General features: G+C 38.0%; 1 protein-coding gene across 1 annotated transcript in view; it reads right to left on the reverse strand.

Annotated features, from left to right (window-relative positions):
- Positions 1-1,042: 1,042 nt before the first annotated feature.
- SMAD2 (SMAD family member 2) overlaps positions 1,043-15,551 on the reverse strand; it is a 78,317-nt gene continuing 63,808 nt past the window's right edge. Inside the window, exons 7-11 of the mRNA XM_041744192.1 lie at positions 14,884-14,937; positions 13,334-13,546; positions 10,294-10,431; positions 9,971-10,115; positions 1,043-6,229 (exon numbers count right to left, since the gene is read on the reverse strand). Coding sequence (XP_041600126.1) covers positions 6,106-6,229; positions 9,971-10,115; positions 10,294-10,431; positions 13,334-13,546; positions 14,884-14,937 — 674 coding nt within the window. The 3' untranslated portion in view covers positions 1,043-6,105. The remainder of the gene's footprint in view (positions 6,230-9,970; positions 10,116-10,293; positions 10,432-13,333; positions 13,547-14,883; positions 14,938-15,551) is intronic.

Consider the following 15,551-nt stretch of genomic DNA (forward strand, 5'->3'; position numbering starts at 1 on the left):
ACTTATTGAAAAAGGTAAAATCTCTTTGGGAGAAGAGACTTTAGTAAGATTTCTATCCCTACAGACAGATGCTGAGAATCAACTTTCTGCTATGGCATTGTAAAGGGTAGAACTTAATATAGAACCAGAAATATGGCAAGTTATCTAGTGACTAAGTGTAAAATAGCCAAAAGCTTTAAAGCCACAGAAAGAAAGAAGAAAAGTGGAGTGTGAAATGGGAAGTACATAATGAAGTATTTTTAGAACTCTAAAACTTCACTTTCGTCTTTTTATCAATATATTATGGATTTCTTGGCTCAATAAATCACCATCTTTAAGTAGAAATAGGAAGTAAATCCCTAATCGCCCCCCACCCACCCAAAAGAGCAAAGTGAAAATCCTGAAGAAGACTAAGAGCCTTTTTCTTCTTTCTGGAGGGTAGGAGAGAACATCATCTTCCAGGAATTGTTTTGAAGAAAAATCTAAAAGTCCTTTGTGTGGTATTCATGAATCCTCATTCCCATCAGCAGCAGCATTTTTCTTCCAAGGGCCCTTACATCGCAACCAGTGGCTGAAATTTGGGATCTGTTATGGATCTCATGGCAGCAAACCAATCAACACTGAAGTTAACTAAGTAAGGCTAACACACTCTGGACAGATCCTCTGTGAACCGGAGATGACCCAAAGAACTTGGGAAAATCCATTTCTGTTGAGCACAGCTAAAAAAATTAGGTCTCAGCCACCTTAGGCTGCCCATGACTACAGGAGAACTTGACTCAGTGGTGCTACTTGCCACAGTATCTTAAGCAGCTTAGCAATCTTAAAGCAAGAGGGAAAGAAGGGGGGGGGACAATCTAACAACAACAAAAAAGTTAACCCTCAACTAGTATCTTTCAGAGACCACTGGATATATAATAATGTAATGAATGAGTGTCTACTGCAGCTCTTTTTGATGTTAATGAATTCCAGTTATCATTCTTAATTATCAAGCTGCCTTAAAAATGGCATACTAACTGAACCACCAAATCACAACTCTGGCAGAATAAATAAATAACTCTGAAGATCTGAAAGGAAAATGTCCACAAGCAGATTAGTGAACTTTTACTGAGGTTAGAGATTTTAAACAATAGAATCTTTCAACGGTGTTAAAACGTAAGCAGATAAATGACCCCTACGCTGTGTTCAGGTTTTTCTAGGAGTGCGCAGGTATACATAATGCATACACACACTTTATATAATTTATTTCCTACTAAAAAGATTTAAGGCAGTTATGCTATATATAAAGTTACCTATAATATCCAAGATAAAACAGTTCTTCTCAAGAAATTATATGAACACATTAGACAAGTTCTTATCACAAAGGTTATTATGAGGCTGTCTATATCTAGTATAGCTGACATTTCCTGGTGGAGGCTCCAAACACAGGAATTCCACTCCAAGAGATGATCTGCCCCTCAATCTCCATACATAAAAGGTAGTCTGAACAGATAGAATATTCATGAAAACTTGAAAAGGAAGAAATAAAAGGAACTCATTAGTAGGATTCTGACTACCTCTAGAGACCACTCACTACCATCGTTACTCTTGCCTGTACTAAATACAACAATCCAATATGTTCCAAGGTGGAAATGGGCTAGTATTACAGGAAACCATTGGCTGCAACTGCTGGAAAAGTTCCTAATCCTAAACATAATTTAAAATAGAATCTGTAATTCATGCTATTTGCTAGTCACAAAGACATTTAACTGAAGAGCCATTTTTAAGATTTAGGTGACTGACCAATGGGAACAAAATCAACCTTCATGGTGAAGAAATTAGGACCCTGGGTATGAAAAGCACCATCTTTTTCATCTTTAGTAGAGTTCAATGGAGAGAAAACATTCTGATGTCTGCAGATAAAACATGGCTGGCACGGAAGAGGGCAACCAGCAAGACCACAAGGGATACATTCTGTGATGAGGAGAGGAAAAATACAATTCAGTTGATAAATATTAAGAATTTAGCAGAGAAACGCTCATGAAGCAAAGAAACTGGGCAATAATTTGTCATGTCTGAACATCAATGAGTTGGATCAGAGTAAGAGAAAAGATCCTGTGCTGCTTATGTCCACAGACTATCTAGTTATCAATGGTGTGGAAGGAGGCAGTCTATGAAATCATCATGTGCAGCTACAAAAGAAAATGAACACAAAGACAAATTTTAAATAAGGTGAACATTCTCTTACTTTATAACTCACCATCAACCAGACCAAGAGAGTAGTGAGTACTGAATAAATGCTCCAAGTGTAGAAAGAAAGGGAGAAGAAGAGGAGAAGAGAGAGAAGAGAAGAGAAGAGAAGAGAAGAGAAGAGAAGAGAAGAGAAGAGAAGAGAAGAGAAGAGAAAGAAAAGAAACAACAAAACAAAACACAAAAAGATCTTAAAGGTGTATTTGGACAGCTTTTGGAAGAGGTAGAGAAACCATCTGGGCACATATATAGTCTTTTACTTGATTTCAATTAGCGAGAGACCAGACTGATTGTTTTTCACCTTCAAAGTCTTGGTCTTGATTGAAACCGACCTAAAAGGCACAAATAAACTGGAATTAAAATAATTTTGACAAAGGAGAAAATATGACAAGTGTAAAGGCAGATGAATCAAGCAAAACTGATACAGTTTAAGATTAAAAAAAAAAAACCCTAGATATTAAACAATTCGCAATCATGTACTTGGAATACAGACTAGGAGTACTGAATAAGAATATTTAGCTTTCAAGAAAAATTAGGGAAGATTCCTTCTGGCAAAGTGGCAGGTCCTGAGTGAGGAATAACCCCACAGCTTGAGGGCCAGACTAAATCCTAGCCATCTCTTCATTACTCAGCACCTACCACCATGGCCGGATAAAGGGATACATCAATAAATGTTTACTGAGTGAATGGATGACATAATGTGTAATTAGTATAACTGGTATAGTTCAAATATAATCAGGAAGTTTCTCTGAAATAGAAGGAAAGAACACAAGCAGGGTTGTTCCGAAGGGGGGGCCGAAGTCCACTCATATGTTCTAATCCTAAACAGTACTTACACAGACTTTTCAAACTTTTTTTTTTCTAAAAAAGCAGTAAAACTCTTTAAAAAAGAAAGAAAAGAAAAGGAAAAGAAAAGAAAAGAGAAAAGAAAAGAAAAGAAAGAAAAAGAAAGAAAGAAAGAAAGAGAAGAAAGAAAGAAAGAAAGAAAGAGAAAGAAAGAAAGAAAGAAAGAAAGAAAGAAAGAAAGAAAGAAAGAAAGAAAGAAAGAAAGAAAGAAAGAAATCTCTATATAACTCCATTACAGGGTAAAAACAAAGCTGCCACTAGTTAAACCAAAGTCAGTGGGAACATGGGAACACCACCAGCCTCCCGATTCCCCACGGCATCTACAGATTTGACTGTGCAGACCACCATCCAGCTTAGAAATGGGACTGAAACATGTTCATCAGTTCTCATGTGAAACAAAGAAAGTGACCACTGTGGGAGGGGAATTCTAAATAATGTTGCTAATTTAAATAGAAGCAAAATTCAACATCAAAGAGAACTCATCATTTAGAAGAATGAAAACCCCAATAAAGAGGGGGGGAAATCAACAAAATGTAGGCCACAGTAGACAGGACAGAATGTAAGAAATAGTATCTCCAAAAAAACATGTAAGATCATTAAACACCAGGGCAACTGCTCGACAGGTCTAAGTGCTCAGTACAACAGATATTTCCAAAGAGTTGAGTCCCAGTTCAATACTGTAGGGAAGAACCTCAACACAGTTGTGGAGATGTAATCACTACTGGAATGCTGTCGTTGGCACTGCTTCACCTACCACCTCAATCCAAGAGTGAGTGACTACCAGGCCCTTCTGCCACTTTCAAAGTTGTTTTCTGCACCCACAACCGTTCCCAGCATCACCACCAGTTCTCACGGAAGTTCAAGCCTTCGAAAGGGCAGAGGCTGCTGGTCTGACAGACATACCTAGGACATATGAACTGACAAAGTAAGGCCACCCTCAACTATTAGAAATTATAGAACGCTTTTGGTCCTCGAGTTTGGATCTCTGTAGAGACTTCGGGGTAAACATTAATACCTAATAATGAGTTTCTTTCACAATGAGCCTTGGCATTTGGTGCCTTTCTCCATGCCAGGAACACCAATCTCCTGGGGCTCTCTCCGTGGCTTGCTCCCTTCTCACAGCAGATGTCCGCTCAAGCATCGCTTCCTTTCTTGCTGTGCTCTACCATAAGCTCTACCTGCTTATCTCCCTCATAGACAAATGAACTAACTAAGGGTTACAACAGTAACTGAAGTCTTGGCCAGGGCCGGGACTGGATCTGTCTTGTTCACCTTTACCCAACGTCAAGAAAGTTCCTGGTGCACATAACAGGTGAACAGTAAATATTTGCTGAAAGAATTAAAAATGACTACCAAGTCTGCATGAACACTAACATGTACTCACAAATATAGGAAAATGGGGCAGTATCTAGTAGAAAACATTCAAATGCTGTGAATATTAAAAATGATACCTGTAGAGACAGCTGAACATGGTTTCAAAAAGTAAGTACCAAAAGTGTCTATCTCCAAAAACCTGAAAATTTACTAGAAGGGGGTTGGGAGTGGCTATCCCCATTTCTAAAGAGATGCAAACAAGAAGCATTTAAACTGCAGAGTCAACATCAAACCAGGATTATCTGCCACCAAATGGACTACCAACAGAGCTTCTGGAATCTTCTCTCACCACAGAGCATAAAATGTCATTGGTTATAATAGTCAACCACACATTCAGGATTAGTTAAGAACAGCTCAGACTGTAGGTAATTAGAAGCTAAAAAACTTGCTAAACTGCTTCTCCCCAATTTTTAAAATTCTGAATTCATAATCAGGTAAAATAACATAGATTTTTTATAAATTTAATACAACATACTTTAAAAACAGATGACCCTTATCTGCTGATCATACCTCAGCATCACTCTTGTAGGTATTTTGCAGACACAATTACAATTACAAAAGGTCCATTTCATAATACAATCTGGTAATTAAATCAAATGAAACTCAGAGAGCCCTAGGTCGGCTATTGAAATATTTTAAAATAGCTTTTAAAAAAGAGTGTTTATATCTATAGATTGGCTTTAAAAAAAGGATAAATATACTGAAGCAATTGTAGCATATCCCTGAAAATAATTATACTGCCATTTGTGTTTTTATGAGGTGTAAGGATAAATCAACAGACTGCTTGGTTACACAAGTCTATTACTATCCATTGAAATCTGTTGTTAAGACAAAGGGACTTACTCCATAGGAACTTGCACTGTGCCCCAGAATTAACTGGTGCTGGCAGTATCAGTGCCACCATTACTAGTGATGGATATCATGCTACAGTTTTGGTATCAGGGCAAAAGTGGAAGGAGAAGAGGTCTGGAAAGATTTTCTGCAAAGTTTCCATACAGTGAGATGCAGCAGTAAATAACACAAGATGAATGTTTTTAAGACCCATTGAACACATTAAGGTCAAGGATTTCAAAAGTTAATCCACTTTTCTTCCCCCAAGGGTTTATTTTTGGTAAAAGGCAAAAAAATTAGTTTTTCTACAAGGGAACTCTGCTTCTAAATGATAATTTGAAAATCTTGATATATATTATATATTAAAAAAGACACACAAAAATAACGGAGAGGTGGGAATAACAGATTAGGTACTGTAACTTTATAAAGGCTTGCCTAAATCAAGAAGCAGCACACACACACACACCTAATTTATGCAAACTAAAAATGTATATAAACAGCACAATACTGTGATACTGGATCATGATACATTACCTGTACACATAACTACTACTGTTATTAATAGACCTTTGGGACATTCAGTTTTATGCCCACCAAGACATCAGTTAAGTCTTTAAAATCTTCTCTTTCTCCTGTATGGGAGGGTATTTCTAGACACTAATTTTCCCATCTAATATTTGAATATAGGAAACCGATTCCACAAGGTGCTTCAATTGATGAGACCTCAAGTGCTGTTTTTCTCTCTTGAATTTTTGGACAGTAACCAGTCCATGGGGACCACACACAAATACTATGACAGAAGAGTTGTTACATTAAGTCTTTTGATGGGATCTGAGTGGTGACGAAGCTTTATGACATGCTTGAGCAACGCACTGAAGGGGATCCCATCTGAGTTAATACTTTGTCCAACCACTGTAGAGGTCCATTCAGATGAAGTTCAATCCAGCAAGGAGTGCTCGTTACCGTCTGCCTTCTATTTAAAAGAATACAAGAAAATAATTATGAAATTAAAAGAACAATATGGCGATGTTCAGCAACATGCATTAAGAATTTAGTTAAATTAAAAGCTGTATATACTAAAGCCTACATTCTTTAGGACAAGTATTAAGTCTGAATAGCTATTACTCTGAAAATTATTTAATCCTCCAAGTCTAACAAAATACTTCTAGTGACTTTTATTTTTTTTTTTGCTTTTAAAGAAATTAACAAAAACATTCATTTCTCTTCAAATTAAAATTAGGAGGGTGACCTGACTACTTACCAACCAAAACGAGACGCCTTTCAGAGTGAATAGTCACTATTAATAATCAGGCCAGGAACAAGGGACTCAAACCAAGACTGTCCCAAGCAAACCAGAAAACACAGTCGCCCTACTGATTAATCAATCACAGAGCAGAGGATCCTCAAATACCAAGTCAAGTCTAAATAGAACAGAGTTCAAATTTCAAGTGTACCAAAACAAAACAGAATTCTGACCGAAGCTTACCACAGAATGTTCAGAGCTAGAGGTCGGCCTTCCCTGACAAGGCCAATGAAACAACATCTCTGTTAGAAACATGGGTGCATGCTTTTAATAGAAACACCTCCAGCATTTCGACATAATGGGACTCTGGGAACTACAAACTGTTTAGTGACGTCCCGTCACTTGCTCACATACTGATCTGAGTTCTGTCTTATTTATTATCTACAGTAAGTCAGCGAGTCTGCTTGCTGCTTCACTGTGACCGCCCTACAAACACAAGAAAAGGCCATTATCAAACCTTCAGCTCCAAGTGACACACACTCACTATAACTTAAAACTGCATCTCAAAGGTTGTGGTTTTCTATAGCAGACGGTGTCAGTGCCGCACTGTACCCTCTGGAGTTTTCAGCATTCTCTTGCCGACTAACAATCATGTATCTCTGAATTCCTGTGCCTAACAACTTCTCTGCTCGGGCCACATGTGCAGCAGACCACAAATGCTAGGAAATTACCTCCCCAGGAGCAGCCCTTACCCAATGACATGGGAACTGGCATTTAAACACCCGGTTTCCTTTCCTTCTGGGTGGGATAATTCTGTACGTTCATTACAGTTTCCCATGTTTTCCTAGGGGAATAAGCTCTAATGACCCACCCAACACAGCAGCAGGCTTAATAATGGTTTTGGCTGCCTTCCCTCCCCTACCTCACTTCTCTATTTCCTCCTTCCTTACCAGTGCGTCCTCCATTTCCTGAACCAACTCCTAGCATTTGAATCCTTGTCTCGGGGTCTGAGACATACACTAAGATGTTGATATGGGATCATTCCTAAAACATGACACGTGGAGCAGAATAGAACAGTCTCAAATCTGACCTGTACAAACCCATGGTCATATTTTGATTCGGACAGTACATTTTGGCTTATGCAGCTTAGCATTGCACTGGCACGCTTTACAAGTTAGCTCATGTAATCCAGGAGGCAGAGGCCAGACTGACCCTTCTCCATCTGCCACCCTCTGTTCTTCCTGTTGTTTCTCAAAGAAGTTTCTCCTGCCTTCTAGCTCTCCCTCAGATCAGGCCTTCTGCAGGCTTTTGCCAAGATCTCTTTGAATTTTGATTCTGTCATTTGCTGAATTCTGGGTACTTCTCAGTTTGTTTTCGGTCAGAACATTTCAGTCAGAAGGTTCATCAGATGAACCTTCGGGAATCATTCCTAATCCAGTCACTGAATGGGGAGTAGGTTTCAGAATACTGTCAGTGGTCTTGTTTGGGCACAGAAATGCACCCAAAACATTATTTATACCCTACTTATTTATTCACTTCAGTAACAATTCACTTAACTCAGACATATTTCTTCAATTAAATATATAAACTCTTTGCACATCTATATTGCTTACTACATTTCCTGATTTTTATGCTGGCAAATATGCTGGTAATAAAGAAACTGAAAAAAAGTTTGAGAAATCTAGCCCTGAGATCTACCCCCACAGCTCCAGCATCATTAAGGATAAAAGGTTCCTGGTAACCACCAACAGTTCACAGAGAGCAGGTACCTGACATTATTCTGATCTATAGATGTTAAAGGAAACTAGTTTATTACCCAAAGTAGATCTATCGGACTATACACCAATAAAAACATACTGTATATTACCACTTCTCATCATTACAGTTTTTAAATTCTCCCCAGGTTTAAGAATGGCAGAGTGCACAGTGCACCCAGGGCAGCACCTCTCTTCCACCAAGTAAAACTGCCCTTGGCAGGAGAGCTATAAACACACGTGGAAGCCTCCCCGCTCTCGGCAGTTCATGTTTAATGGCACTAAATTTCTACTATCATGTTCTGTAATATTCTCATCTTTTGAAGAAAAAGAACCTGTGACCTAAAAGCCTGGTATCAGATGGTGCCACCTCAATCTAATTTTTAATATCAACTCAGGCCAATTCAAGTCCAAAGCAAAAAGGAGCTCTGTGCTCTTTTAAGGCATCACACCCTAAAAGGGAAATGATTAAATGAATTTTTCTACAATTATAACCTGGCCAAAATAAAGACAAATTTTTATTCTAGGATACAAATATACGAAACAGTATTATTTTTATAAAAGTATTCACCCAGCAGACCTCAGGTTTCACCATCTCAAGAGACACACACTTCCCCAAATTTGTTGAAGGTAGAGAATCAAGTCCAAATGAAATGAAACACATTCTGAAGAAGAGGCTCAAACTGCCAGGTAAGAAACAGGAATATGATGACTACTGTACATGAATACCTTTGCATGTGAGTGCTCACAGTTAGCAAAACTAGCTGGAGGAGGACTAAGTACTTTACTCATGGTTCCAGCCTTAAATATGCTAAGGGAGTCTTCTGTTCCTCTCTTGTGGAATCCAGTCCATGCTTTAATTTGGTAATAACCTAACTTGCTTTATCCTCCGCTGACAACCTAACTTCTGTAGAACTCAGTTTTGTAATGTTACTACCACCCTTGGAGAGGGCGTTAAGAGGCAAGGAAAGCTCTCCTCAAGTCCATCTCCATGGACTCCTCTCCACCATGTAGAGAGTGCCCCTTGGAAAATTCTCAAATCTTTTCTATGCCTATTTCCAACTAAGTATTAGTCTGAACTACTTTTTGCAACCGTATAAAAAAGAGACAACAGAAATAGTGATTCTTAGCCAGGCCGCAATGTGTGATGTCCTGCACTGAAAACACTGCACAGCACCTGACACCTACCAAGTATGCCCTTCTATTACTGAATGAAGTTCTACCTCTTAACCTTACATTCCACTGGTCTCTAATGATCTGTCCAGATATATTCTTACTTTCTGTACTCCAGCTGAACTGAACTGCATGCTAGTGTCAGCATCATAGTTTCGCAACCCCTCATACCAACCTGAAATCCTAGGCATCTTTCACAACCTAGATCATGTGCCATCTCTACTGGAAGCCTTCCCTGAGCCCCCGGGAAAATGTCTCTCCTTCTACAAACTGACATTAGCCTTCAAATATACCTCTTTTATGGTATTTAATACTCTGCACTACATTACAGTGCATGTCTGAACAGGGTTTAATTCTGTCCTCTACAATGCCAGCACAGGCATCTGGAGGGGTTTCAAAGGCAGAGACCTCCAAGTTCTTCATGTTACTTTGCATATGCTCTTCTGACTCCATAAGCTTAGGGATACGTGGGAACTCCACGAGAACCAAAGGATAGAAGAAAAAAGAATTGTGGAAATTGAAGAACTGAATACGTATTTCATACCGGTATTCTGCTCCCCATCCTTTCACAAAACTCATTCTTATGGTACACATTCTAGTTAGCTGATACACGGCTTCAAAACCCTGATTAACAGACTGAGCCAGGAGAGCAGCAAATTCCTGATTGTTGAAGATCTTCAGATTACAGCCTAGGATTGAAAAAAGTAAAAACTGTGTAAAAAAAAGGGTATCATTATAAGACAAGAATTTTTAAAGGGCTACTGGTCTTAAAATACAAGTACGCAAGTCATCTCCTGATTCCTAAAATTAAAAGCAACCAGAAAAACTCAGCACATTGAGGGTTTATTAACACTGGTGGATCCATACCTGGTGGAATTTTACACACTGTCGCAGGGTGCCAGCCGTATCTCTGGTTACAGTTGGGGCTCTGCACAAAGATTGCACTATCACTTAGGCACTCAGCAAAAACCTCTCCACCTATGTAATATAAGCGTACTCCTCTTCCTAAAACAAAATACATATGGGATCAGTTTTATAACATTTCCTGTTTCAGCATCGCTTTGGAAGAGTCTCTCTTAGACGAGTCTTAAAGTGATAGAAGGTATTTTGATAACCTTTTCCACAGTAATGGTTTTCTGAAGTCTAACTTTGAAATATACCACTCTATATTGTTCTAAGTATTTTTTAACAATGATTTTATTGATTTCAAAAAATAATAATTGCCCAAAGTATTGAGAAAATGCAGAAAAACACATGGCTAGTAAAACAAAGAATTTCAGACAAATTATATATTCTAAAATAAGTAAAAGAAATTATGTTTGAAGGAATTAAAACTCTTTGGATAAACATGCATTCACTGTAATAAACTGTATTTCCTTAACAATCCCACCAATGTTAAGAAAAAAGCAAATATAAATCAAGAGGTTAGAGTCATTTGCCCTTTTTAAAATTACATTATAAAATAAATAAATAAAACAAAAAATAAAATAAAATCACATGTTAAGGTGATGACCAAATCCCTAAATAGATAAGCAGAATTAGGTGAGAAAAAATTATGCTGGGAGATTTTAATAGACTTCTTTCAGAATCTAACAAATCAAACACACACAAAATTAATTAGAGACATAAGAATTTTAAAAAGCCAACTGTGAGGGATCCCTGGGTGGCGCAGCGGTTTAGTGCCTGCCTTTGGCCCAGGGCGCGATCCTGGAGACCCAGGATCGAATCCCACGTCGGGCTCCGGTGCATGGAGCCTGCTTCTCCCTCTGCCTGTGTCTCTGCCTCTCTCTCTCTCTCTCTCTCTCTCTCTATCATAAATAAATAAAAATAAAAAAAAAAAAAGCCAACTGTGAAAGGCAGAGATCTGAGAGAGCACCTAAGATTCTCACCCTTGGTATATATGCATCTCTATTATTCAGTCAAGCATGAATCTGCTGTTAATAAGGAGTTTTTCAGATGTAATTAAGGTCTCAAATCAGCTGACCTCAAGAAAAGGAGATTCTCTTTTGGTGAGCCTGACTTAATCAGGTGATGTATCTTAGAACAGAGTGGATTGTCCCTGGTGAAAGTGGATTCAAAATGTGAGAGGGAGGGTTCAACAGCAGAGATTCTCTGCGGCTTGTAGCAAGGAATGCCAATGGCCTCTAGCTACTCAGAGAAGCTTTCAATGGACAGTGCAGGAAATGAGGACCCTGGGGCTACAACTTCAGAGAAGTGGACTCTGCAACAATCATGTGAGCTTGGAGAGGACTTAAAGCTCCAGACAAGAACACAGCTCAGTTAACACCATGGTCTCCCCTCATGAGACCCAGAGGAGATTTCTAACCCATGCCTAGACTCCTGACCTGCAGTAACTGTGACATCACAAATTTTTGTTGTTTCAGGCTGGTAGGTGTGTATTAACGTGTTATCCAGCACAAGAAAACTAACAGAATCACCTATAGGCCAGATTTAATACATCAACACAGAACCTGACATCCTGATCTCATGACCCTAGAATACTGTAAGACCATCAAATATGTACCTGACCATCAGGAAAAGATTAAATCCAGAAAGTAGAGATTTTCCAGGCTCTAATTGAAACCACCCAATAAGTTAGAAATCAAAGGAAAAAGACGATCCAATAATTACAGCAATCTAAAATTGTGCAGAGAAGTATATATGGTAGAGGAAATCCTCCATTAAACCTGCATGTAGCACCCCCAATTAAAACACAGGCAAAAAGAGAAGTATTTTAGTTAAGGGTCGGGTGGGTATTCAGAAGCCTTCCTGACCCACAAGACACCTAAGATTTTTCAAACTTTACACATCAAGCAAGACTTGAGAAATTCCACCCAGAGCAAAGTCACAGCATTGTGCAGAATTGCACTCACTCTTTAGTGACCAGTTTTACTTCTCATGAGAAGTGATGGTTTAATTCATCAGAAACAGAAGCAAACTATTGTTACAAAGGGTTACTTTAAAGTAATGAGAACTATGTCCAATTATATTAGTGGCACTCAAACTTTTTTTTACCCCACTGCCAACAAAAATACAGGAGACCCCAAAGAGTCGTCGTTTGTGTGGATTACATCTATGGAAACTTACCACATTTGATACTAAAACTGAGATTAAAAAATGCATTAATTCATTTAAAAATCTAAATAATAGACCTATTACATATTAACATAAATAACAAGGTTATGAAAAATAACTATTTCCCTTCCCCCCCAAATTAGTGGGAACAGCAATGCTTCACATTTTATAACTCTCTCTAATGTCTGGCTTTAACAGAAGAGAGTTGGATTCTTGTCAGACTCTACATGTAGTTGCTTGTAAAATCACATGCCTTGTAGCTTCTGGAATATTTCACTGTATATTCATGAGTGAACCAGAGTGAAAAAGGAAAACAGGATCTTAGTAACATTATGAAAATCGTTTGACCTCACAAAATTGCTAAAAGGGTATTGAGACTACGATGTCTGGAGATCCTCTGAATTATTTTTTGAGCTATGTGCTAAATAGCCGTTCTTGTTTAAAATCTCTTGCTTCAGATTAATGGTGGGTAGATTTAACTATTTAATATATGAACTCATTGAAAGGGGAAAAACTAGGAGATTCCAACAAACTGAAAAAAAGTCATGATTTGTTAAAATTATAATTCTGAAATCTGAACATGATAATCTTATGACTGGTAGAGACTCAGCAAAGTAATTTTACACATTTACTGAAGGACTTCCCAGTATCAAGGGTGCCAAATAAAGAGAAGCTGAAGATCCTGCAGATCTATTAAAGCAGCGAAGCCATGCACTTCACCTGCCAAAGATGAGGCAGGGGACATTGCACACCTCTCTTGATGTGGTAAACCACACAGCGCTCACATTATGAGTATATATGGCACTGGTTCTTCACAAAGGGAAAAACATACCTATATGTCTTCTTGTCATTTCTACAGTCGCATTTCGGTTGACGTTGGAGAGCAACCCTAGGCAGAACCTCTCTGAGTTGGATGGATCTGTGAAACCGTCTACAGTGAGTGAGGGCTGTGATGCGTGGAAGGTCTCACCAACCCTCTGGTTTAATTCATAATATGCTATTGAACACCAAAATGCAGGTTCTGAGTAAGTAACTGGCTGCAAATCTGGGGAAAAAAACCAAACCCATAAAAGCAAGAAATGTTGTGTGAACAGTTCAAGCCAAAAAGAGATTGAATATCATCATATATCTGTACATGTTCTATGCCAGCCTACACTGGCTACTGCTCAGGAAGCTGACTTAACATCTACAGCACAAACGCCAGTTTCCATTAGATCATACCAGATTTTCAATGTTTCAAATATCCCCAATCTCATTAAGTCATCTAATCTTCAAGCTATCTTTTTTACTTTATGGTGGGTCATGTTCTACTAGTAGTTTTATCCAAGTTCCTGTTCAAATATAAAACCATGGTAGGCAAAGTCAATCAACTTGCATAATAAAACTAATTTTGGGGTAGGATGGGAGTGGAATAAAGCTAGAGCAAGGATTGAGTCAAAAGCCACAAGAAGCAAAATTCTATATAATAGGATACAAAATACGACATATTTTTGACATTGTCTATTTTAACAGGAGATTTTCCGTGAGTTACCCTAGTTACAAAAATAGAAAACCCACGCATACACAAAGAACAGAAAGTAATAAAACACAAAAAGCATGCAAGTGGAGACAGAATATGGAATCAAAAGAATCTACATATTTCATGGGAAAACTAGGACCACATAAATTTAACTTCTATCATTGATTAAAAGACACAAGGGGGGTTGCCTAGGTGGCTTAGTTGGTTAAGAGTCTGCCTTCAGCTCAGGTCATGATCCTGGAGACTTGGGATCAAGCCCTATGATGTCCTGCTCTCTGCAAAGTGGGGAGTCTGTTTCTCCCTCTGCCCCTCCCACTGCTTGTATTCTCTTTCTCTCTCTGTGCTCTCAAATAAAATTAAAGACACAAGGAATATCATGAAAAAAATGATAATTTTTTAGAATAAATTCCTAATGTGTAGAAACTGAAGTAACATTCTGAAATACTGAGGTAAAATGAAGTCCAGGAATGGACTACACAATGTAAACACACACACACACACACCCCTCTCCCATGCCCCATACATGTGTGTATATGTATGTATACCTCTTATAATAATTGTGATTACAAAATATATCCTAAAATAAACATGTCCATATAACTCTAGCCATAATAGGTCATAAAACTTTCCAGAAAGAATGATTTCCATGAATAGAAAGATTAGGTTTTTATGCTCATATATGCCAGATGAAAACAGTTTTAGTAGTATCAAGACAAATTATCATTTTTAAAAAGAACGAATTTAAACAGTCATTTGACTATTCACTGGAATCTGTTTATCATATATATGAAATATAACCTCAGAGAAAGAAGACATGTAACAGAGTAAAATGGTGGGAAGTGGGAGGAGTATTTGCAACTTACCCAAACTATGATTAACTGGGGAAAGAGTAGTAGGAGATAGTTCTGCTGGAGATCCTGAAACAAAAGGATTCAATCTTGTAATAGATGTGCAAGAATTTCCAGAACTTCTGACCAAATAATAAAACTGGGGGGGAGGAGTTACATCTGGTTGTAATTAACTAAAATAAATAATACAGATAAGTTTACATACTAAGAATTCTAAATATGCAACTGCTATATGTGAATTTAATTTTGATATATAAAGACCTTGATATATAAAAGGTACAAGAGTATAAACGGTCCTAGCTTCCCCTTCCCAAAGGCTGCCTATGTTGCCAGTTTCTTGTGTATCCTTCCAGAAATATTCGAACCACATAAACAAATATGTTGTTCTGTGCTCCCCACCTTGCTTTTTATATACAAATGTAACAGTTCTAACTTAGCATAATTTTATGTTCCTTACTCTATCAAGAATGTTGATGTGTCCCTATTTCTCTCTCTTCACACATTAGCCACGTAACCTCACATTATGGCGTATTATGATCCTATACTGATGGATACTCAGACTATTTTCAATCTTCTGCTTTATGAACCAAGACTGCAGTGACTAATCTTGTACATTTTACATACTTTCATAGTATTGACCATTTAAAAGAGAAACTGCCAAGTCAAAAAGCTATAAACATCTA

This window comes from Vulpes lagopus, chromosome 1, assembly GCF_018345385.1.
Source record: "Vulpes lagopus strain Blue_001 chromosome 1, ASM1834538v1, whole genome shotgun sequence".
Classification (NCBI taxonomy): Eukaryota; Metazoa; Chordata; class Mammalia; order Carnivora; family Canidae; genus Vulpes; species Vulpes lagopus.